Here is a 24444-nt window from a genome sequence, read left to right on the forward strand (position 1 = left end):
TGTATATTGTTAGAATGAATTAATTAAGAAGTTACAATTTCTTAGCTTCCAACTCCCAGGCTGTATAAGCTTATTGTGATGCCTCTGTATAATGAAAAGGTGTTACTTTGATCTATTATTTCAGGCCACACATTTACTACCACAAACTTTATTGAGAATATGCTTGATAATACTATCATCAGTTAACAAGTTGTGATACCAATTTACTGATCCACAGAGTTTCTCTCACTCCAGCAACTTGTGCTGAAGGACACACAAATATATAAAAATCCAAAAATCCGTGCCTATAATGTGATGGGCTCAACTTTAAAATTGTGTTTTCAGGCTACTTTATTCTGCATCATACTGTATATAAATGATAACTGAAGAATGTTCACCACAGTTTAAGATTTAAGACATATCGACCTCATAACAATAGTATATTATAAAAACTGCATTCTAAATTATCTGACTCGAAATGGTGATCTAGTCTTCACAATCAAGGCTCATTTTCTTTACTTAAGATCTACAATATTCTATGAAGAATTCATGAATAAATGTAAAAGCAACTTTACTCTGCTACACAAAATATGTATAAAACGTTCTGAAAACAAATTCCTACTGATATATTAACATATACTAAATTTTCTTTTAAGAAATCCCAAGATAGAAACTGTGTGCAGTGGTTAAGTTACCTTAAAAAAGCCTGTGCATATATACTGTTTGATATGAATTGAAAATTACTATCTCTAAAGTTATTTACTAAATGTATGCATTTCAGAAAAATATAGTTTTCTAGTTCCTATCTACCTTCTTATATACAACTAATGCATTAAATACTATGTTATATGTGTAAAAGCTAAGATTTACTGCTTGATCTAAACAAGGCTGAGGTAGGAGTAAGCAGGGATGGATGGAATAAAAGTAATTCATTCTTCGGTGCAGTTAACAACTGTGTACGTGGAAGGAAACAAACTTTGATAAGTAGCTCATATACAAATTTGAACTATATCAGCAACTGGACTAGGATTTACTATGAGGTTTTTTTTTTAACCTAATATATCTGACGCCGGGCATTTCATATTGGGATTGATAAAGAAAATATACTTGTGGACAGTTCTTCTGTTGTTCACATGATCTTAGTCTAGTTTCTTTTTGATTATGTTTTAACTTATGAAATATCCAACCAATAAAAGAAATTTTCTTAATATGTACATATTTATATCTTCTTAACTTTAATATCCTTTTTCATTTTCCTTCTATGAATAAAAAGTAAAATTATGCAGCAGTTGTCAGTTTTAAAAAGAGATTGCAAATCTCTTTGTAAAGGAGAAAATGTCAACGTTTTCCCATTCGAATAAAGATAATTTGTCAATTCTATTCATTACAAAATCAAACACATCCTTACATTCAAATATTATGTTGGGTGGGAACTATTCTCCAACATTTATTAGTCTGTTACACATCAAAATGATCCCTTTTATTTCATAATTGCTTTCTAACATATTGTCACAAGTTTGCATAATACTTATGACATGAAGAAGGCTATTTGAATATCTGCTGCAATTTACTGGATGGAAAATATTTCTTCACTATTCACTAAGAAACAAAATATTCCTGACTTTTATATATGGATAAAGATGCTCTGCTGCTGTGTAGCTACAATGTCAAGTTTTGCAATTCTTAACAGTATTTAGATAACCATTGTTGCATTATGCTATTTTCCAAATTTATCAATTAATTATAATTTATTAAGAACTTGTTACATAACAGGTGTATGTTGGAGGTAACTAAGTATTAAAATAGAACAAAACCATTAAAGGCTTTTGTTACTTATTACTACCACTATAACAGCCCTTGCGCCAATAAATTCCACTTCAACAACAACCAGGGTAGCATATGAAAAATTCTGTAAGAAAGTTATGATAGATACAAGGATATGACTATTTATTGTGATATAACAAAAATCTTTAGTGTTCTTAGGCTAGTGTTTACATGTATAAAAATAGCTGTTAGGAATCTGCAGCTGAAGACCTGAGGCTATTGTTGTGTTGAATTACATGAAAATTCTTAGTTTTTTTTTTTTTTTTTTTTTAACAACTGTAAGTTGAGGCTTAGAAAATCATGTTCTAGTAGAGAATTTTTTAGGTGGGTCAAGGTCATTCACTAGCTGTTCCCCCTCCATCTCATCCGTAAACTGTCAGTCTAAGAAACATACTGCTTATGTATGCAGTCAGTATCTATATTGAAAAGAAGGGAAATTCTAGACAGTTGAAGATCATTTGCTAGCATCCATCTCATTCCATATACTATCACCCTTATAATGGGTTAGTACTGCAAATTTTGTATACATCTTTAAGAACTATCATAATAATTACAGGAAGACAGAATGGAAGACATGATTTTTTTGTTTTTTTTTTAATTTCTGAAATCTTAATAACTGAACAGTTAATTCAAAGAGCAAGATAAATGAATATTAATTGTGTTGGTAGGAATAAAAACCAGGTGAACTGTGCGGCAATATGTATCCATCATCAAGATACATCCATTAAATTATTGGAGATTTCAAAATATAGTATTCTTACTGTTACACATACTAACTTACCAAAAGTTACAGAACAGTTGGCAGCTATTTAGAGGAAGTGAAGTGTGTTGGTCCATCTTTGGCTGTAATAACTACTTCAATACATCCAGAAATACTTTCTACTAATTTCTAGTAGAAAGCTCTATCGGTATGCAATCTATCTGAATTCAGAAATTCAGATGACATTTTCAGCCAGTTAACTGTCAGCATGTTTCATAACCATGATATAGATACACAAAGTTTTCTTCTTAAATAAACATTAAAGATTTATGAGATTATGACACAAAAAAACTATTTTCCAAGATCAAGAAAAAGCTAATATTCATATTCAGATGTTACTGTGATATTTTCATAGTAACACACAATTTGCTATATATACCTTCTAATGATAAACAAAAAGGGTAAAGATGGAGTTTCAACCTATCAAAATAAAACTTCTAGAAAGTACAGAAACCTTCCAGGATATGAAAAGGCTAAGAAGTTAATAAACTTGTCACATTTACTGACCTAATTAATCAATAAAGAGAAGACAGAGACATTACTTCCCTTCCTTCATACAAAGTATTTTATGTTACTAAAAGCTGGTATTAGCCTACTGAAAAAATTCAACATAAATCATCCAGTAGTCACAAAGATATTAAAAGAAAAGCAACCAATTCTCTGAAAGCTGCCTCTCCTACATCAGGAGACAATAATTCCTCTTTTAATCCTTTCACAACTATGCATATGTTTATAGCTTTCAAGTTTCTTTGAACACAGTATCAACACAAATTCTCTTGTATTCTATAGAGATATTGTCAACTGTTTAGAAGTACTGTAATAATGACAATTCTTATATTTAGGAAGGCTTATATGTATACTTGAGTGTACACCAATGCTAGGAGTATAGTTAATAAATTTGATGAGCTTGAAATGCTTGTCAAGACATCCAAGGCAGATATTGTGGGATATCAGAAGTGGTGTCAGACAGACATAAGCAGTGCAGAATTGGAATTTGGGGAGTACAATGTGTACAGAAAGGATAAAAAGGACAGGAAGAGAGGAGGGGTTATGCTGTTAGTTAAGAAACACAAAATCTAAGAAAGTGCATCCAATTGATGTTGGTGGACAATGCAATGTTGAGTCTGTTTGGTGTGACAAACACTGGGAAAGGAAAAATGAAAGTAGGTGTGTGTGTGTGTGTTATAGGCCTAATGATTCTGACGAATGTAGTGAGCAATTGTGCAGAGAAATAGTGGGCCAGTAAATCAACTTCCATCATGTAGAAGTTGATAGCTTAAACAGATTCAAGGCAAAACTAGACAAACATTTGGGGTGGGTGGATGAGTGAAATGAGAAGGGGATGTGTGTGTGTTTTTCTTTTTTTTTTGGCTGATACTATATAAGCTTGCTTCCTTGCATCATGTGCCCATGCTAATGATTCAGGCTTGTGCAATATGGCAGTGTTCAGTTGCGCAATACTATAAAATTTTTTCTTACACAGATTCTGTATTTAATATGTTAAAAAGGAAAATAATGATAATACAAGTTGTAAAAAAATCAATATACAGTAAATGATTCTGTACTGAGAAGAGAATCTATTGAAACATTAAGATCAATAAAATCTTAGTTATTATTGCATTACTATCTTATCTAATATGGCTGCAGGTGGGGAGGGGGAAGGTTTGGTTATTTAAAAAATTATAAAGGCAGTTGAATATATGGAATATCATACATAAGAAAGAAACCATGCTTATGAATAAAGGTTACAGATTAGTTGTTCCTAATCTGTGACTGACAACTATGGTTGTGTATGCATTTTTTAAGTGAATGTATCCTAGTTTGTTTTAATATTTGTCAACAAATGACAATGAAATTAATTAACAAAATGCATATTTAAAGTATATTCGATGTATGTACTGTCATAGAATAAGTTATATATCCCATACTTCTATGCTGTTTGTTTTGCTTTAATAACAATAAAAAAATTGTCTGATCATGGATTTTTTCATTAATGCCATGATTTCATACAGTGAAATAAGTTATTGACAATATAATTTCCACTAAACATGGAATAAAGTCCACAGATTCTCCCTGTTAATTGCCTTTTTTTTTTGCAGGTATCACAGCTCACATAATTTCCATGAAGGAAAATAGAAATACAATATGTATTTTTTTTTTTTTATAGTGACGTCCCATCATCACTATAAAAAAATTGAGAAATAAAGACGTTTAACATCACAATCAACTTGGGTAACATTGTCTTGAAAAGAAAGTGATCTCAAGTAAATGGACCCAAAAGAAATTCATAGCTTTTACTCTTAACAGAAATATGAATTAAGAATAATCAAGAAAATTCTTTGTTGTTTTGCAATTGCACACATTTTTCATGTGAAATAAAAACTTGGATCTTATTTTTATAAATTTGTACAATTCTGTTGATCAAGTTGATATTTTGTTTTCTGCATAACCTGCATATCTAAAATCTGCTTATTTCTTTAAAAACTAAATGCAAATGGAAAATAAGATTTCAGAACAAGATAGCAATTTTCTGTTCTAAATTCTCAGATTGCTGTGTAGTCATGGAAGTTATTAGAGACATGCTTTGCAGTGACCTTCATTATTTCTGAGTTGGCTTCATTGAATTTCCCATTTTGAATGGAAAATTCAAATTTTGACATTTATCTTAAATAATGGTCATTTAACTGCACATAAATTTTGAGCATTTGTTAGGTACCGCGTATTCAATTCAACTTTAATAAGCTAATGAGTAAATAAGTTGACCCATATGCAGTTACTATACAATCTTGATCTCTTTTAACGATGGTGTTTTGAATCCAAACTATTTGTGCTTTGTCTCAAGCCTTGACATTCTGAAGTGGTGCTTCTCAATGCTGGTCATTAGCTAATCTTTAAATGTGCAAATTTTGACATCCTGTCCTATATCCATTCATCAGTGCCATTTAATAAATTCAGAAACAGGAAAAGTCCAACTACCAGTCTCTGAGGAATCCTAGCTGATTTTTTGAGAAGTTAAATATGTTGGCTTCATTATGTAGGAATCCTATAATCTATGAAAGGACCTTACCTGTGATCCTTGTATGTTCCAGGTTGTACTAAATGCATTACCATTGTCTTGTAAGAAGGGACAATGACATCCTTTTTTCTTACTTGCAAAGGTCCTTTATTTTTTTTTTTTTTTGTCCTGAACCACTTTTAAATTCCTCTATATAATATAGAAGGGGAAAAGGAGTTAAAAGTGGTTCAGTGCTATTCAGTTAGTTATAATATAGGACTCTTCCCTATATTATAAGTAACTCCTAGATTTCTGATCCTCAGGCTTGCACCTAAGGATCAGATCAAAGCCTTAGTTTTAGAAGATTTAAACTTTTGTCATTTTTTCTATACCATTTGTGCAACCAATCTAAGCAAACTGGCCTAGTTCTGGTAATTAACTACCCTTTCTACCTTTAAACCATCAGCAAAACTGACAACTCTTTCACCAATGTCAGTAAAAAGACCCACCAAAACTAGTCCAATATTAGTTATCTTTTGTTGAAAAACAAGAATTTAAAATAAATTGCATCCTTCTCATTCAAATACTGAAGCTTGCTATCACCATGTTTCATCCATGCATATCCCAATGGAATGCACTGGCTTGCTTCAGATGTTTGCATTTCTCCAAGGCAGACTACTCACTGCAATGTGCAGGACATTTCATTTTAGTTCCTTTCAAGTTTCACTCACTGACAGTAAAGATAATTTTAACATGTGAAAAAAAAAAAATGTCTAAAGTGTGGCAAATGGATTTTATTTTAAAAAATTATTAAAAATATGTTTTAATATAAAAAAGTGTGTTCATAACAGATTGAAAATAAAGGATGACATCAAAAAGTGAAAAATTAAGTTTTTTCATGCCAAGTTTAAGGTTCTAAAATTGCATATCTGATCTCACGGTATCCGTTGGTTAGGAGGAAATTTGCACACCTGTCAGAAGAATAACAGAGCCAAAAAAATGCTTCAACACTACCTATTTTATGACATTATTGTCACTGCCTACTGTTGGTTCCTGCACTGTCAAAGTTTTAATGTGCTTTGGATGCGTGGGGATATTAAAGAACCTTGTGTTTTCTCTAATATGCAGGATTTTGACTTTGAATTAATGTTGACGCATGTGTTTGGGCTGGTTTGGAATAGACTAATGGAATGACAGATGCCAATTCAGAAGAAGCTAGGTATTAACAAATCTAAAAAATCTAAGCATTAACAAAGATGAACATGGGAGAAACATTCTTTTTCATTGGAAATAAGAGGACTAAGTTTAGAAAGACTGAAATGAAAAACTTAGTTAACTGGATACCTGGATATCAACTTTTAAGGAATTGGAAGCAGATATTCAAGAAGTTGATGCTCTTTGTGCAGAGCAAGGTTTCTCAAACTGACAAGTAGTCTGCTATTGTTTGTAAAATTGTGGATAGGATTTTCCATCAGTGGAAGGTCATTAACATACAGAGGAAAATACTGGCAGAAAGAAATGAACTTTGGGCATACCAGTATTAGTTGAGAAGTTAGGTGACAGAGCCATCTACCATTACCCAATAAGCATATGGAAAGAAAACTAGCTATTCCAACAAAAACAAACCTTAACATGGAAACTTGTTTAGAAGACAATCATGTTAAACATGATCAATAGCTTTGTAAGCATCAAGAGCAACTCCATGATTGCAATTTCATAATTGCATTTTTACATCAAATTTTTCTAAAAATGAGTGAAGTAAGCCAAGATATCACCAGTGGATTTATACTACTGGAATACATATTGGCAATCATTGATCAGATAGGTTTTGAGATAGTTTAAGAGTTAGTAGTTGATGGATTTCTTCATTACTTTGTAAAGAGTAGAGGTAAGCATAATGGGATGCTAACTGTAAGGGAGGGAGTTATCACTCCTTTTAGGAAGTGGCTGGATATGAGCAAATTTCCACACAGAAGGTAAAACAGTGCAGAATAAGGAAGTGCAAAAAGGTGACACAAAACAGGAGCAAGCTCCAGAACACAAGTTTTGAGAACAAGTGATGGAATACCATCAGGGCCTGGAGACTACTTGGCATCATTTGCCACTACTAATACTGAAATTTCTTTATCCTTGTTTCAGAATACTGCAGAAGTGGTACTGAGTGGAATATACTTGGTATGGTAGGAAGTGATTTATCAATATCACTGATGCAAGAGTTAGAAGAAAAGTATGGATGGGCAGAATCAATAGTTCTGGTCAGACTTTTCCCTTTGGACAACAAGCAAATTTACAACTTTTAGCCTGTTGAAAATCAAGTTTCAATTGATTAATAACATTTTTGCAACTGCTGAAAGTTTTGGTTTAGGCATAAAATGAAGCTGGAAATTTGGATATAAACCAATTGCTATTTTCTTGTCTTGATTTATTTTTTATGGATTTGTTATGAACGAAATACATCCAGCTCAATAATTTAATAAGCCAAGGATCAGAAACATTTCAATAAATAATAATAGAAATCATATGAAGCATGCAGGTAACAACTGAATATCAATTTGATATTCAGTTGAAGTATGTCTGTTAACATGTCCAAAAACTGAGTTACTTTACAAAATTCATTTTAACTGCGTGTGTTACCAATTACCTGATATAATTCAATCATATCTACCTTATATCTAATAAGATTTTCATCTACTAGCTTTATCAAATCCCATAACAAAATGCTACAGATCCACAATGACACAGTTATATTTTAATTAATTATGCATAATTTTACAATTCTGAATTCCTAATTTTTAAGCTATCACTTGCAGCTCACCAACAGTTTAAAATTTATTTAAATAAAAATTAATTATTAATAATTATTTAAATAATTTAAAATTTATTTTGAATTGATGTGCTAAGTAATTAACAGAAATGTTAATCACTGAAAATTTTCAATAGATATTAAATATAGGAAAGCTGCAGTTAAAAGATTGTCTCTGTGCATAGATAAAAAAAAAACAAAAGGAGATGTTCACAAATTTTATTCTTAAAATCAATCTTTGGAGATAAGTTTACTTAACACAGAAGTGATATGCAACTTCATTTATTGATCTGAATTTAAATTTTGCATTTCGTACCAATAGCCAAATTATCTTTATTTTAAAAAGTAGTTTTTAGTTTTCTATCCATGCAAAGGGATTAAAATATATTTCATAAGAAATCACACTTTGATACCTACCAAGTCTGTATTCATTTTCATTGTGGCACTGGTTCAGAATATACACCAGGGATACCTAACCTTTTGTTGACTACAAGCCACATTTAAAATTCAGAATATCCGGCAAGCCATCATAGATAGATTTTGAAAATAAAATTGCCACCGAAAATTTGCGGTAAAAACATTTTCTTTAAACTTTTGCTATTAAAAGTTCAAACTCTCTTATCTCAGAATTACCACCCAGTTGTATTAACCTTTTGTATTAGGCAACACTGCACACTTTTCTGAATTTCTACTGAAAGCTAAAACTGATTCCCCCCTCCCTGTTTAGAAGAAAATTAATGCCATTAGGTATTAACTCAAAGTAGTTGGAAAATGTTTGATATGACTCCTTAAGACATATTAGTTTACAAGCTACATGCTGGGGAACCTGGTTTATACAGTCTCATTTTACAATAATAACTCTTAAGTTTTAAGAATTTAAGATTCATAGGAAATACAGAACAATAGTTCCATTTTTTTTTTTTTTTTTTCCCCCTTTGAAACCTCTTTTCAACAAAATTTAATACTATTAAATCTGTTTTGTAAGAATAACTTTTGCAGAAATTTTACCCATAATACTATAGTATTATGAGTAAAATTTGTGCAAAAGTTATTGCTACAAGTAATACTATACAATAATAGTATAATTATATACTATATTGGATCAAAAGTATGTAATTAAATTATCTATTTTTGGTTCACTACGCTAATTTACTATAGATAGAAAAATCTCGTACTTCATTAATAAAATTTTTCAGCTTTATGTGATTATTCAGTTTGCATAGAAAGCATTGGAGTAGGGCACAAAACAGCATTAACATAAACATATAGTAAAAAAAAAAAAAAAAAAAAAAAAAAAAAAAGCACTCAAATGATGCCATAAGTCTAGCACATACCATAATCGTTCAAATATTTTATTTTATATAAGAAGAGTAACATAACCAAATATTGACGTCTTGATAGTAATTCTTAATGGTTTCTAATTCAATTCAAACATTCTTTGCTAGAAGAAAAACTTTTGAATTCATTTAGTTTTTAATCAGAAAGAAAAAAATAGCAGTACGATTGTGTTTTGACTGAGCTGATTACTAAGGAAACTATTTGGAACAATGCCATATTAATTACATGTTCAATAAGAATAATTTGAGCTTAAAAATAGCTGCATTTTTTTTTTCTTTAAACCTCACCTCTTAGCAACTTCTGTAATTCTATAAAGCAGTTAATAGGTTGAATTTTTTTCCCCCTTAAGAAGTCTCTAAAACCTCTACTTGACTTCGTCCCATGCACTCCAGTTCCAGCCAGGGGTGGTAAGCATAATTGTGCTTCCTGCGCCCTGTATTTTGTAAAATGAATCAATTACAGGTGTTCCCTGATCTTTAAAAAACATTGAGGATGATCTGGTATCTGAATTACATTGGAAACCACTTGCATTTGTGATGCTGGAACTTGTACTGGATTTACTCCTTATGCTTTCTAATGATAAAGATCGCTCTCTATCGCTAGGTGATAAGAAATAGTTATTTTCCAGTGTATGGTAATGATGCAAATCACTATCCGACTTTGATTGGTGTTCTTTATTATAAAAAATGGATGGCTTTGAGCCAAGTACTGGAGCATCTGAACGGGATTTTCTCAATTTTGCATCAGCATCTGCAACATCATCTCGTGTTTTAACACCAACAGCTTTCAAAATTATGTCCATCTTGTTTGCATAGTCCATGTGTCCTGATACCTAGGGATAAAAACAAAAATACAAAAAAGACAATAACAACACTGACTTTTATTTATATCTTATTAACACTCTAAATATGATAATGAAATGCTTGAAATGTGTTATGAAATATAAAATAATTTGGTTCACTAAAAATTAATGTTTACTCCCTTTGTGAAAGTGTGTGTGATCAAATCATTTTGAGAACTGAACTAATATTTAGGAAATGACAAAGCTTACCAGCTATTTGGATGGATGTCCTTTGAAGTAGTTTCCCTGGGACTGTATACACTGATTCTAATGCAACTTAGGGAAATATTCCTGATAGGATTCTTTTGGAATTGAATAGTTTTTGTGATACATTATGAATAATTTCCTCATTGTTGCAAACTTGTGACCTTTCAAGGGGATATAAGTACAGTCAAACTTGGTTATAACGAGCATGGAAATAACAAGATCATGGCTGCAACGAGCAAAACGCCATAATGATTTTAATTTACATGTATTCCCATACAATCATTGCTCACTGTTGTAACGAGCGTACTACTACACAGATATACCGAACAAATTTTGGTAACTATGCAAACATTCTAAATTTCTTGGGTAGTCAAAAAAAAAAAAAAAAAAAAAAAAAATTCTTGGAATAGATGAAAATGAGAAGGGCGACTCAGCTTTATGACCGTCTGCATCGGATTAACGGCTGGTTATACCCTTGTCCTCTGGGGACGGAGGCAATACAATAGTGCATTGGCATTCTGCTTGTCGCATTACCCTATTTACAGATTGTCTTGTGTTCACTGAACCATAAATTTATTTCGGGACTTCTAAGACCTTTGTATGCATTTCGGGACTTTTTAGCATTAGTAGAGGAATATGATGCAAGAAAGCAAGCTTATGCAGCATCAGCCAAAAAAAAAAAAAAAAAACCCACTCCCATTTCACCCCTCCGTTCATTCGAAATTCCTGTCCAGCTGAGCCTTAAATTTATTTAGGCTATCAACTTCCACAACAAGGGATGGAAGTCTATTCCCCAACCAAATACCCGCTGGTTAAAGGCAAATTTCCACACATCTATCCTACATCTGTCTTTCCTCAATTTGAATTTATGCCCTCTCAGGTGATTATTCTGAGCAAGAGGAAGAATTCCATCAGCATTGAGCATGCTCAAACCATTCAAGACTTTATACACCTCTATCAGATCACCTCGCCGGTGCCTAGTCTCCAGACACTGTAATTTGCAAAACTTAAGCCTTTCTTCATAAGAGCAACCCTTTGTTCCATTCACCAATTTTGTTGCCCTTCTCTGTACTCGGAGGGAATAATCACCTCCTTATCCCTGCTAGAAAAATTCCTGTATATCATTGACAAGACGCCATGAGCTACTCTTGCAGCCCATCTGCAGTGCTCGGAAAACTTCATATCTGCCTGCACAATTACCCCCTGGTCCTTTTCATTCTCTACCACTGTCAGTGTAGTAACACAGAGTTGATACGTTGCTCTGGGGTTACTGTTTCCCATATGTAGTACTTTACATTTGGCAATGTTAAACTTCATTTGCCACCTCTCAGCCCATCTGCTCAACCTTTCCAGATCCTGTTGCAGCAGCATAGCGTCAGTAGTGTCCTTAACAACTCTGCCAACCTTTGTATCTATCATCTGCAAGGACTTCTAGGAACTTTGTATGCAGATCACTTTATCATTTTAAAGTAAAATCAGTTAGAAACAAACCCTTCCTTCGGAAACATGTCTACTAACAAAAGGTGTCTCTTGATTCACGAAAAAGTCAAAATTATTCGTGAGTTAGAATGTTGTGCAAAAAATGTTGAAGTGTCTAAAAAGTTTTCTTTGTCCTCTTTGAGTGTATCGACATTGTGGAAGAATAAAGATGATTACATATCGGCACTGGAAAAAACATAACTGGAAAAAAAAAAAAAAATTAGAAAGAGCAAGGTTACAAATGTTGAGGAAGCATTGCTTCAATGGTTCACCACACAAAGAAGTGCTGGATTTTCATTAGACTGTCCGATCTTGAAGGCTCAAGCAAAAAAATTTGCTAAACAATTTGGACGTGATGATTTTGTGTGTGTAACAACAGTTGGTTGTTGATATGGGGGTTTGATGGCGCATAAGCTGCTTTGGCTATAATGCGCCTATTCATTTATAATAAAAAGAAATGAAGTGAAAAAGTTTCATAAATTCAGAATTGATTAAAAAGTCTAGTCTGCTTTAAAAAGTTGAAAAATTCCGAAATATCTGCGTCATCTCCAATGAGATTCTCTAAAGTTATTGGTCTGCGAAGATTAACCAGTGATAGCAGGGTTGAAGTTCTGTCTTGTTCATAGTAAGGGCAGTCAATGAGAATGTGTTTAATACTCAGATTTACATTACAAAGTGGACACTGTGGCGGGTTGTTCCCTGTGAGTAAATAAAGGTGGGTCAGGTAAGTATGTCCTATTCTTACCCTTGAAAGACTACCTCTTCTCGTCTTGATGTGCGAACACTGGAGTGCCAAATTTTTGGATCATGTTTAAATTGAAAAAGTTTATTATTAATTTGAGAGTGCCATATTGTTGTCCATTTTGACAGGCATGCAGCCTGAATGTTTAATGCATAATCTGATGGCGGAACAGGGATATTAGTTAAGTTGAAACTAGTTGGATTTTTTGCAGCTTTATCAGTCAGTTCATTGCCCAAAATGCCAGAATGAGCTGGAATCCAGCAGAAGGTGACCAGTTGAGGGCGTTCTTCAATTTTTAGTAATATGCTTTTTATTTCGTCTAGAATAGGGTGTACTTTATCTAAGGGGTTACATAAAGCCAAGACTGAGCTGAGGGAATCAGTGTAAATAACAGATTTTAAAGCACAGTCAGAAGAGAGATTCTGTAAAGCTAGTTTGATTGCATATAATTCAGCTGAGAAGATACTGAATTGAGATGGCAAGGATGCTGAAATAACGGTATTTGGAAACACTGCAGCCGCTCCAACGTTTGAATTAGATTTAGAGCCGTCTGTATAAATTGGAGAGAAGTCAAAGTATCTTTGAATGTGAGCTTCGTGAAGTTGTTTGATATTTGATGTTTGTAAAATGTTCTTTCCCCATTGAGAGAGGTAAGTGTCACAGGTCGGTATAGGTGGTGGAACCCATGGTGGTTGAGTACAAGTTGTTGTCTGTTGTACGGAAAAGATGGACACATTCCAAATTTGCATCAGTTCAAGAAGGCGAAGACCAGCTGGCTTTACTATGCTTGGTTTATTTCTGAAAAGGTTTTCTAATGGTGGATTGAACAGGTATGACTGAGTCGGATGCATGGCACAGCTTTGTATCTTGACAGCATACTTCAGTAACATTGTTTTCCTACGTAAAGTTAGTGGGGGTTCATGGGCATTAATGTAGAGACTATGTGCTGGTGATGTTCTGAAAGCACCGATGAAAGTCTCAAGGCACTGTTTTGAATTGGATCAAGCCAGCGCAATGCACTCAATCTGGCTGAATCATAGATGGGAGCTCCATAATCAAGATGGGATCTGATTAATGCCCGATATAGCCGAAGCAGAGATGTACGATCTGTGCCCCATGTTTGGGAGGATAAAGCTCTGAGTATATTTAACTTTTTTAGACAGGAAGTACATACATTTTTAATGTGGTCTATAAAATTTAACTTATTATCAAATGTTAATCCTAGAAATCTGATGCTATTAGTGACCGGGATGGAGACATTATAAATTTGAAGTTCAGGATCTGGATGAAGTTTGCGCTGTCTACAAAAATGGATGGCAACTGATTTCTGCTGCGAGAGTCGATATCGGTTGAGGCTGGCCCACTGTTGTATTTTATTAAGTGATATCTGGAGCTGCCGTTCAATAGACCTCATATTTTGGGAATGGCAGGAGATGGAAAGATCATCTGCATAAAGGTAGGTCTCAACTGTATTTGGAAGCTGATTGGTGATGGAATCTATTCTAAGAGCAAACAAAGTGGCACTCAGTACTGATCCCTGTGGTACTCCTTCTTCCTGTATAAACGTTTTGGAGAGGGCATCTTGGTACTGAACTTGAAACGATCTAGTACGTAGGAAGTTCTGAACAAAAATAGGAAGGTTGCCTCGCAGACCAAGAGAGTAAAGATCACTAAGTATGCCGTGCTGCCAGGTAGTGTCAAAAGCCTTCTCGATATCTATTGAAACCATTACAAGATGTTCACGTTTAACATAGGCATTTCGAATGGCGAATTCAGCCTTGACCATAAGATCCAAGCATGACCTATTTTTACGAAAGCCATATTGGCTATGGCTCATTAGATGTTGTGACTCAATGATCCATACGAGTCTTCTGTGGACAATTTTTTCAAGGATTTTGCTCAGGCAGCTTGAGAGAGAGAGATCGGTCTATAGCTATAGGGGTTAGTTGGATCTTTCCCAGGTTTTAGGAATGCCAAACAGTAGAGTGATACCAAGAAGTTGGAAACACATTTTCTAAGAATATACGATTGTAAAAAACCAGAAGCAGGCTTAAAGCTTTGTCATCGAGATGTTGAAGCATGACATAATAAATCCCATCTGGCCCGGCTGCACCACTGTGGGCTGTTCTAATAACATGCAGAAGTTCAAAGTATTGCAGAGGTTTGTTATATGGAAGAGTACATGCGGTTTGAAATTTTATGGCATGCTTTTCTCTAGTGTTTTTAATTCGTTGGAATGAGGTAGGATATGCTGATGCCGCTGATATTTCAGCAAAAGTATTGCCCAAAGCATTAGCAATGTCTAAGGAACTGGATATATCTTGCCCTTTCCAGGAGAGGATTGGAGAAGGTATAGTAGGAAACTTACCAGATAACTGTCTAATTTTTTTCCATATAGTTTTCGGATCAGTGTTTCTGTTAAAGGTCGATGCAAAACGGGTCCAGGATTCTTTCTTGGCTTGCTTTTGTACAAATCGTGCTTTTGCTCTTAACTTCTTATAATTAATGAGATTGGTTGTGGTTGGACATCGCCAAAATAAATTCCAGGCTTTGATTTTTGCTTTCTTTGCTTTTGTGCACTCGTCATTCCACCAATAATTATAATGCTTGCGATCAGGGGGATTTGATAATGGTATTGTGTCCTTGGCCACTTTTAGGAGATGTGATGTGATGTAATCTGTTACATTATCAATATTTTGGAGCTGGATTTTTTCCTCGTCAAGAGAGATTGATGATCGAAATTTTGCCCAGTTTGCACGAACAAATTTCCATTTCCTGCGGAGCTTATATGATGGAGTCTGTGACATTAAAACATTGCATATGATTGGAAGGTGGTCACTGCCCATTGGATCATTTAAAACGTACCACTCTATGGTTGGAAAGAGTATTGGAGAACAAATTGAGAGATCTATTGCTGAGGTGTGTCCAGTTGGGAGGTGTATGTGAGTGTGCGCACCAGTATTGAGTAAGGTGAGGTTTTGTGACTCTAGAAAGCTTTCAACGAGTCGACCACGTGTGTCTAGTTTAGGATCGCCCCATAAGGGGTGGTGCCCATTAAAATCCCCTAATATACAGAGAGGTGGAGGTATCTGTATGAATAGATCTTCAAGATCTTTTAAACAATAAGTATGGTTTGGTGGTAGGTATATTGAAACAACTGTTATTGAAATATTCAGAGTTATATGAACAGCAACAGCTTCTATTTCAGTTTGAAGTGGAATATGTTTAGTTGGGATCTTTGAGTTTATCAGGATTGCTACACCACCATGGGCAGCATTTGCTGTGTTACGATCTCTTCGTTAAAGACAATAATTTTTTATTGAAGGAGAAATTTGCGAGGTTAGGTAAGTTTCCTGAAGACAAAGGGCAACTGGAGAATATCGGCTAATTAGATCACGGATATAATCTGTGTTGCAACGAAAGCCTCTGCAGTTCCATTGTAAAATACAAGGCATTATTTGTGTTTACTTGATGGAGCTGTATCTGACTGTTTTTTGAAGGTTATTGGCTTATGACGCTCTAATTTAGTTTTATCTTTTTTGGAGAAAACTGGTCGACCTGTGTCCATTTCTTCTTCTGCATGGATTTCTAGAAGGGGATCATCCTGTATGGATGTGCCATCTGTGTCCATGGTTGTGTCCTGAAAATTTTTTACTACATTTGTGTTTGAACTATAAGATATGGTATCCATGACTGGAGTAGAAGATGCCGCTGGTATTGTCAAAGGAGTATTATTTGCTTGGTCAGAGAACTTGGATTGTTGCTTAGAAAGAACATTTCTAGCCCAATCAGAAATTGATTTGTTAGTGGGAACTGTTACATGAGTTTGAGTGGAGACTGTCTGATATTTTTTTACAGCATTGGCATAGGTCATATTTTTGGTTATAGTTGGAGCAACTAATTTTCTCGCTTCTGGGTAACTTACTTTGTTCTCAACCTTGTATTTTACTATTTTTTTCTCGGTTTTCCACTTTTCGCATGTCTTGGAATATGCAGGTCATTTTTGTAGCTGTACAGTTACTTTGTATGTGATCTGCAGATCCACAATTAGGGCAGACAGGAACTCCTCTGCATATAGTTTGTGAGTGGCCATACTTTTGGCATTTGTAACATCTTAAAGGTTTGGAATGTAAGGTCGGATGCGGCAAAATAAATAACCTGCTTTTACAGAGGAGGGTAAGTTGGATGTATTGAAGGTGAGAATAATATTTCTTGTAGGTGTGAGTTCATTATCTTTTTTAATCATTATTCGTCTTGCTTCAATTACGTGTTGTCCCTGCAGCTCTTCGGTTATTTCTTCCTCGGTAACGTTTAATAAGTCCCAACTGGATATCACACCCTTAGATGAATTTAGGGTTGTGTGTGTGGAGATATTTTAACTGGAATGCCAGCAAAGCTTGTCAGTTGTAACAGCTTCTCGGAATGTCTGTGGTTGGTGGTTTCTACTAGTAAGTCTCCTGATTGCAGTCTCTTCACCGTCTTGGGAGATCCTGCAATACCCTCCAGATGTTTTTGTATGACAAACAGAGACAATTTATTAATGGGCTGACTAGTAAGAGAGTGGATAATTAAGAACGATGGGCAAGGTTGCTCCATCCGATCAGTCTTTTATCTCTTTGGATTTTCGTTCTCAATATCCTGATGGTCTGTGTTAGCCATGTTTGCTCCTTTTAGCCCTTGGCAAGTGGTCTTACTTGCCAAGATTTCTGGCCCTGCCACGGGGAGGCAGGAGCAGTGCCGCTAGGAGGCCAAGCGGTTAAAGTGTTAGTTCGTTAGTGGAAATAGAAATATATGGATAAATAAAGAAAGGTGAGTTTCCTTTCTCTGTTCTAACTTGTGGCTTTTAAGTGTAGAACGATATAGAAATAAAGCTGCTAATAGAAACGTATGAAATTAGAAAAAACTTTAATCGCTTTTGATGAGCACTCTATATATCGCAGAAAAATCGCTTGACCTCGAATTCGCTTGGCACCCGGAGCCTCACAACAGTTGGCTGGATTGATTTAAAAACCTACAAAACATTTATGCAAAAATTAGTGGAGAATCTCGATCTCATGCAAATCCAATAATAGCAAATGAATGGATTGACTGTGTTTGGGCAGAAATCAGGAAAGATTTCAATGAAGAAGACATCTCCTATTATTAACTGGAATGGGAAGGAGATCTCCTCTCCTGGAGAGATTGCCAATGCCTTAGGAACTGTGTTCTGTGAATTATCTGTCTCAAGCGCATATCAACAGTCTTTCCAAAAAATTAAAGCCAAAACTGAGAAAAGGAAACTGAAGTTCAAAGCTACATGCCATTTACCCTATCTGAACTTAAAGAAGCTATATATACCTCAAGAAGCAGTGCTCCTGGCCCTGATGGAATTTACTATATAATGCTTCAACATCTCAATAAGAAATCACTATTTTTATTGCTTAAACTTTACAATCGGATATTCTCAGAACATATATTCCCAACCTCCTGGCGACATTCTTATATAATAGCTATACCGAAACCTGGAAAAGATCACTCGATTCCACACAATTATAGACCAATTTCTCTTACCAGCTGCTTGAGTAAGACTGGAAAAAATGGTTCACCATCGTCTCACATGGTATCTTGAATCCAGAAACATAATCAGTAATAATCAGTTTGGTTTTCGAAAGAATAGATCTTCCCTAGACCTCATGACAAAAGCTGAATTAATCATAAGGAATGCATTCATTAGAAATCAACATCTTGTCATGATATGCCTTGATATAGAGAAGGCTTTTGATACCACATGGCGATACGGCATCCTACATTCTATTCATATGAGAGGGCACGTACCATTTTTTATTCAAAGCTTTCTTTGATATGGGTCTTTCCAAGTTAAGTACTGGCAGGTTCTATCTCAAACATATATACAAGAAGAAGGAGTCCCACAGGGCTCTGTTCTTAGTGCCACTCTGTTCTCACTACGAATAAACAATATCACAAACTGCATTCCAAACACCGTTGACTCGTATCTCTATGCGGATGACCTTACCATATCCTGCCATTCCCAGAATATGAACTATATTGAGAGGCATCTACAAATATCCATAAACAACATTGAATTATGGATGGCACAAAATGGATACAGACTGTCAAGCCACAAATATACAGCCATACATTTCTGCACAAAGCACAGAATGCATCCTGAGTCTGAGTTGCACTTGGCCAATCACCCTATACCAAGGGGTAATTTTTGATAAGAAATTAAATTTCCAGGAGCACGTAAAATATCTAAGAACCACTTGCGCAAAGAAAATGAATATACTCCGGGTAATCTCCAGTACATCTTGGGGTGCAGATCGCTATACCCTGCTCCACTTATATAAGTCCCTAATTAGATTTCGGCTAGACTACGGAGCACCTGTTTATGACTCAGCTAGGGAAAGCACCTTAGTGCATCTTGCGCCCATCCAACATTTGTCTCTTAGGATAGCCCTAGGTGCACACAGACCATCACCAGTTCATTTACATTGAGGCTCATGAACCTCCACTTAGCATCAGAAGAAAAATGTTGCTGATGAATTACTCAGCTAAAATTAAAAGCCTGCCTACTCATCCTGTTTGGTCACTCCTGCATGATCCTCTGTGGAAAACCCACTATACAAATAAACCCAGAACAATTCAGCCTGCTGGTATCAGACTGCAGATTCTAGCAGAAAGCTGGAACATCCAATTTGATAATATCCTCAGAGAATCAAAAGATCCAGATCCCCCGTGGTCTACCTTCACACTTTCTTTTCACGAATACCTTGAGCAATGGGGTAAAAGTTCCATAGCAAAGATTATGCTCATACACAAAAGTACCCCGAATTCACCAAGATCTATACTGATGGTTCAAAGTCTGACAATCAAGTGGGTGCAGCTGCTGTCTTCCCTAATTCAATTATCTCGTTTTCACTTCCAGTCGAATGTAGCAGTTATACCGCTGAGCTTGCTCTGAAAAATATCTCACTGATGTCAATAAATAAAAGTGTAATATATACTGATTCACAAAGTGCTATTTTAGTTTTGAAAGGCATTTCCTCACCTAACAATCCTTTATTAAAACTCATAAGACATAAGCTGATGCAGTTTCATGATCATCAACAAACTGTTATCTTTTCTTGGATCCCTGGCCACAGTGGTATACCAGGAAATGAATGTGCAGATGATGCTGTTGCAAAGCATCCTTCCAATATAGCCTCAACAAATGATCTAGTCCCATATCCTGATTATAGACACAAAATACAGAGAACGTGCATGGAACAATGGACACTTCTGTGGAAAATGCAAACAAATAACAAACTATTTCAAATAAAATGTGAACCACAATTATGGACTTCTAGCCTTCGTAAAAATAGAAAAGAAGTAATCTTAGCCAGAATCCAAATAAGTCACACTCACCTCACACATCTCTATCTGCTTACAGGGAATGATCCTCCTCAATGTGCAAACTGCTCGCAGCCACTTACAGTAAAACATATACTTGTCGAATGTAGCTTGTTTAACAATGCCCGACGAATGGCTTTTAGTTTCATCTCAGATCTGCAACAACCTCTGTCTCTCAATAGCATCATAGGTAAAGAAGCAAATCTCTCTGAATTATTTCTTTATTTAAAACAAATTCATATGTATGATTGTTTTTAACTGCTGTACATTCAGTTCCTATATGTAAAGTCAATTGATTTGGGAGGTGCAATATGCCCTAAGTTGCCCTTGCACCAGAAAACACCACCACCACCATAACAACAACTCTCTAAAAGGTCATTTTTATAATGGAAACTGCACTACACTTTCATCATTGTCATTTGTTTCGTTATAAGAATCAATTTTTAATGCCTTTGTGATATTTTTCCAAAACATTTCTGGAGGTCACTACCATAAAACAATTTGCACTTTCCGGTTTATTGGGCCTTTCTGTTAGCGCAATCTATTATAAACGAATCTTATTGCATTTGTGATAATACCGATAACTGCAATTCTGTGGGTTTTTATATTACTGTATTGTGGTGAAATGAGTTCCCCTTCACTGAAATCTTCAATCATATAAAAAATAAATAAATTTTCAGAATCTTCTCTTCATTCCTATTTACTTATTACAATGGTGAAGGGAAAGGGACCAACGCAAAGTGCAAGTGCTGGCAGTGCTATGAAACGAAACAAAATTGATTTAGAAATGAAGAATATTAATTAAGAAGTACGAAGCAGGACAAAGTTTGTCATCTATTGCACAGAATTAGGTCTTGCTGCTTAAACAGTGCAGAGGTAGATAGTTATTATGCAGTGTTGCTGAGAGATGGTTCCTGTATTATAAATTTAATTTGTGCCAGTGGATAAAAAATTTCTATGTGGCTTGTTGAAAAGGTTTACAACCCTGTATTCCTTGAAAATGAAAGAGAAATTTCAAATTTAATGTGAAATGATGTGGGGAAAAAAAAAAAAAATTATCTGAAATGTGAAAAAAACCCCTAAAATCTGAAAATTTTAAATGTGCTGATTTTAAAAATGAAGGCTGAACATATACCTAGAAGATATGGGTAAATGAAATAACTGAAAGTAGGCAAAGAAAGTGTTGAGATGTTTATGTGTAAAGGAAAGCTTATCATGGCAGCATCCAAAAGATGGTGTGTGTTGGGGGGGGTAGGAATATATGAAGAAATCTTTGCTAAGTTGGGGGGAGGGAAGGGTGCTACTATGTAATGTTTTGAAACCACTTACACATTATTTCTCTTAGCTGTGTCTATAGATACTGTCTAAATGCCTATCTTTGTATCCCTATGATTAGGATTGCGTAACATTCATTGCAAGCATATAACTTCACATATTCTTTTGGAACAGTGTGGAATCAATATACTTTAGCAACTTTTGTGCTGCAGATAGTAGTGTAATGTTTTTTGTTCGCAGTAGGGGGATGCAACTGAAGATGGAATCCATGTTTACTTGTTATTCTCACATGACATTATCTCTCTGCAATTGTGTGATTTTGTTTGTCATCATTAGTGTTGATGTATAAGATTGTGTGTGTGTGTGTGTAATATAATAAAATACAAGTAACATGAGGAAAAATTAGACTGGCAAGCCTGTATGGTACCAGAATGAATAATAGTGCATGACAACTACAATGAGAAGATCAACAAAGGTCATGTGAAGTGGAACTAAAGTTCTAATGCGACACTGACCTTGAAGTGATACATCATAAGTGGTTCTGATCCTCAACCTCTGGTTGCTGTTGTTGTTGTTATTTGGTTTTTAGGAGCATTAGCAACTAAGGCCATATTGCTCCGGTGCGGTGGTCATTCCCTGACCTTTCCGCATGCTCCGTATTTGGTGGTGACGGGCTCGAACCCCAGTCTAATCAAGAAGCGTGTGCTACGCACTGCTGCTCCTTCCCACCAGGCTACGGAGGCACCATACCTCTGGTTGCATGTGTGTGTGTGTGTGTGTGCGTGCGTGCACAGAGGTTGAGGGTCATCTTCAATAAAACAGAACAGTTATAGAATCCAATATGAAAATAAATGTAATCCAATATAGAATGAAGTAATGAGGAGGAAGCAGAAGCATGGTGCTATGCGCTGCCAATGTTCAGATTTTGGGGACTGAAATGTAATATTACATAGGGAACCAGCTTTCCACTTCTAACTTGAACAATGTCAGACCTAACTAACATGAGAACTCAAAATTATATAAATTGTAATATTCTATTGTAAATAACAAAATACTACACTTAGCAGTTCATTGATGAAAATAAAGTTATCATAATTCATCATGCCGACCGGGCTAGCCGGGTGGGCAAAGTGCTTGCCTGGCAACCCACAGGTCGCGGGTTCGATTCCCGCCTCGGGCTTGGATCAAAGTACTGCAAAAACCTTGGGAGGTGCATTATGGCCACAGATGCCTATGCGCCAACAACTACCAAAAAAAAAAAAAAAAAAAAAAAAATAATTCATCATTTTCATCTGAAGATGGTGATAAATTTTATATCCTATATAATATTAAAGTATAAATCACTTTAATTTTAATAATTACATATTTGCCAAGCACTTACCACATCACTAAGATCTACATTACACATTCTTCTGTTTTCCCACTTGATTGGCTGAAGGCCAGCAATATTTAGTGTAGCTGAAGATGTACGGTATAAAAACTTTAACAACCAGTCACCTCTGAACAAAAAAAAAAGAGATAATACGAAATTTTAAAATAAACTAAATAAAAGTTATTTATTCAGTCAAGCAACACAGCTGTTCCTTTAGCTTAATTACTAATACACAATGAACTAAAGAATTAAGTATTTTGCATCAGTTTTAAATTTACAATACCATGCATGCCCATTCCCCTGGAGTAGAGTGAATGCTCTAACTAAAATTAACTTCCTCTATTACTCTGTTCAACTTTAAATGTTAAGAGTGTTATGTTCCTTTGATAACGAAGAAATATAAAAATAACTTATTTGCAAATTAAAAATGAACACTGACAAAATACCGGAAACAGCAGCTCACCACCTTTCCAGGACAACTATGAATAGTAAATATAATATAGAGCAAATATTTGATTTTATTGGAAACAAAATACCTCAACTTTCCATGTTTATACTATTCATTTTTAGTCCATTTACTTAAAGATGAATGCACAAGGCATAATTATATATGGGTTTTAAGTAATTAACTATATAATATTGGTGTAGATACACCATAGTTTACCCATAAATTTAAACTATGTATGTAGTGTAAAAGGCATTGTTTTAATTGTATCTCATATTGTGGCCGCCTTCACAACGAGATACCAGGTATTGCACTACTTTGAATAAGTAGCACTTCTCTAGTAGAGAAAGCCACAATATGAGATACAATTAAAATGATGTCTTTTACACTACATATGTAGTTTAAATTTATGGGTAAACATGGTGTATATACACCAATATAGTTAATTACTTAAAATCCATATTTAATTATGCCTTGTGCATTTCATCTTTAAATATATTATCTGGACCATTTGGTATCTCTTCATACTGTGGAATCACTTCGCAACTGTGATGGCATGTTGCATTACCAGGGTACTTGCCCACCCACTGATAAGTCAATAAGCTCCAAAACGGTGCCATATGGGAGGGCGGATGGCCACAGACTTTGAGAATAGGTTTGTTTGTTATTTGGTTTTTAGGAGCATTAGCAACTAAGGCCATATTGCTCCGGGATATGCGGTGGTCATTCCCTGACCTTTCCGCATTCTCCGTATTTGGTGGTGACGGGCTCGAACCCCGGTCTAATCAAGAAGCGTGTGCTATGCACTGCTGCTCCTTCCCACCTGGCTACTGAGGCGCCTTGAGAATAGGTAACAACAATCTTCTTTACTGGGGAAGCAGTGCTTATTCGAGGAATTTATGAACTTTTGAGTAGTGTGAGTTGAAGGAGTAACAACTGTCCCTTTCTTCCTTCAATGCCATTTCTTCCTCTCCTACTATCACCTTTGGCCTGAT

General features: G+C 35.1%; 1 protein-coding gene across 1 annotated transcript in view; it reads right to left on the bottom strand.

The window, feature by feature from the left end:
• Nucleotides 1–10043: 10043 nt before the first annotated feature.
• The window catches only part of LOC150079228 (transmembrane and coiled-coil domain-containing protein 4-like), a 237891-nt gene continuing 223490 nt past the window's right edge, over nucleotides 10044–24444 (bottom strand). Inside the window, exons 13-14 of the mRNA XM_090382998.1 lie at nucleotides 23014–23131; nucleotides 10044–10531 (exon numbers count right to left, since the gene is read on the bottom strand). Coding sequence (XP_090239124.1) covers nucleotides 10064–10531; nucleotides 23014–23131 — 586 coding nt within the window. The 3' untranslated portion in view covers nucleotides 10044–10063. The remainder of the gene's footprint in view (nucleotides 10532–23013; nucleotides 23132–24444) is intronic.

This window comes from Mastigoproctus giganteus, chromosome 10, assembly GCF_048544385.1.
Source record: "Mastigoproctus giganteus isolate SK-2022 chromosome 10, ASM4854438v1, whole genome shotgun sequence".
In the NCBI taxonomy this organism is placed as follows: Eukaryota; Metazoa; Arthropoda; class Arachnida; order Uropygi; family Thelyphonidae; genus Mastigoproctus; species Mastigoproctus giganteus.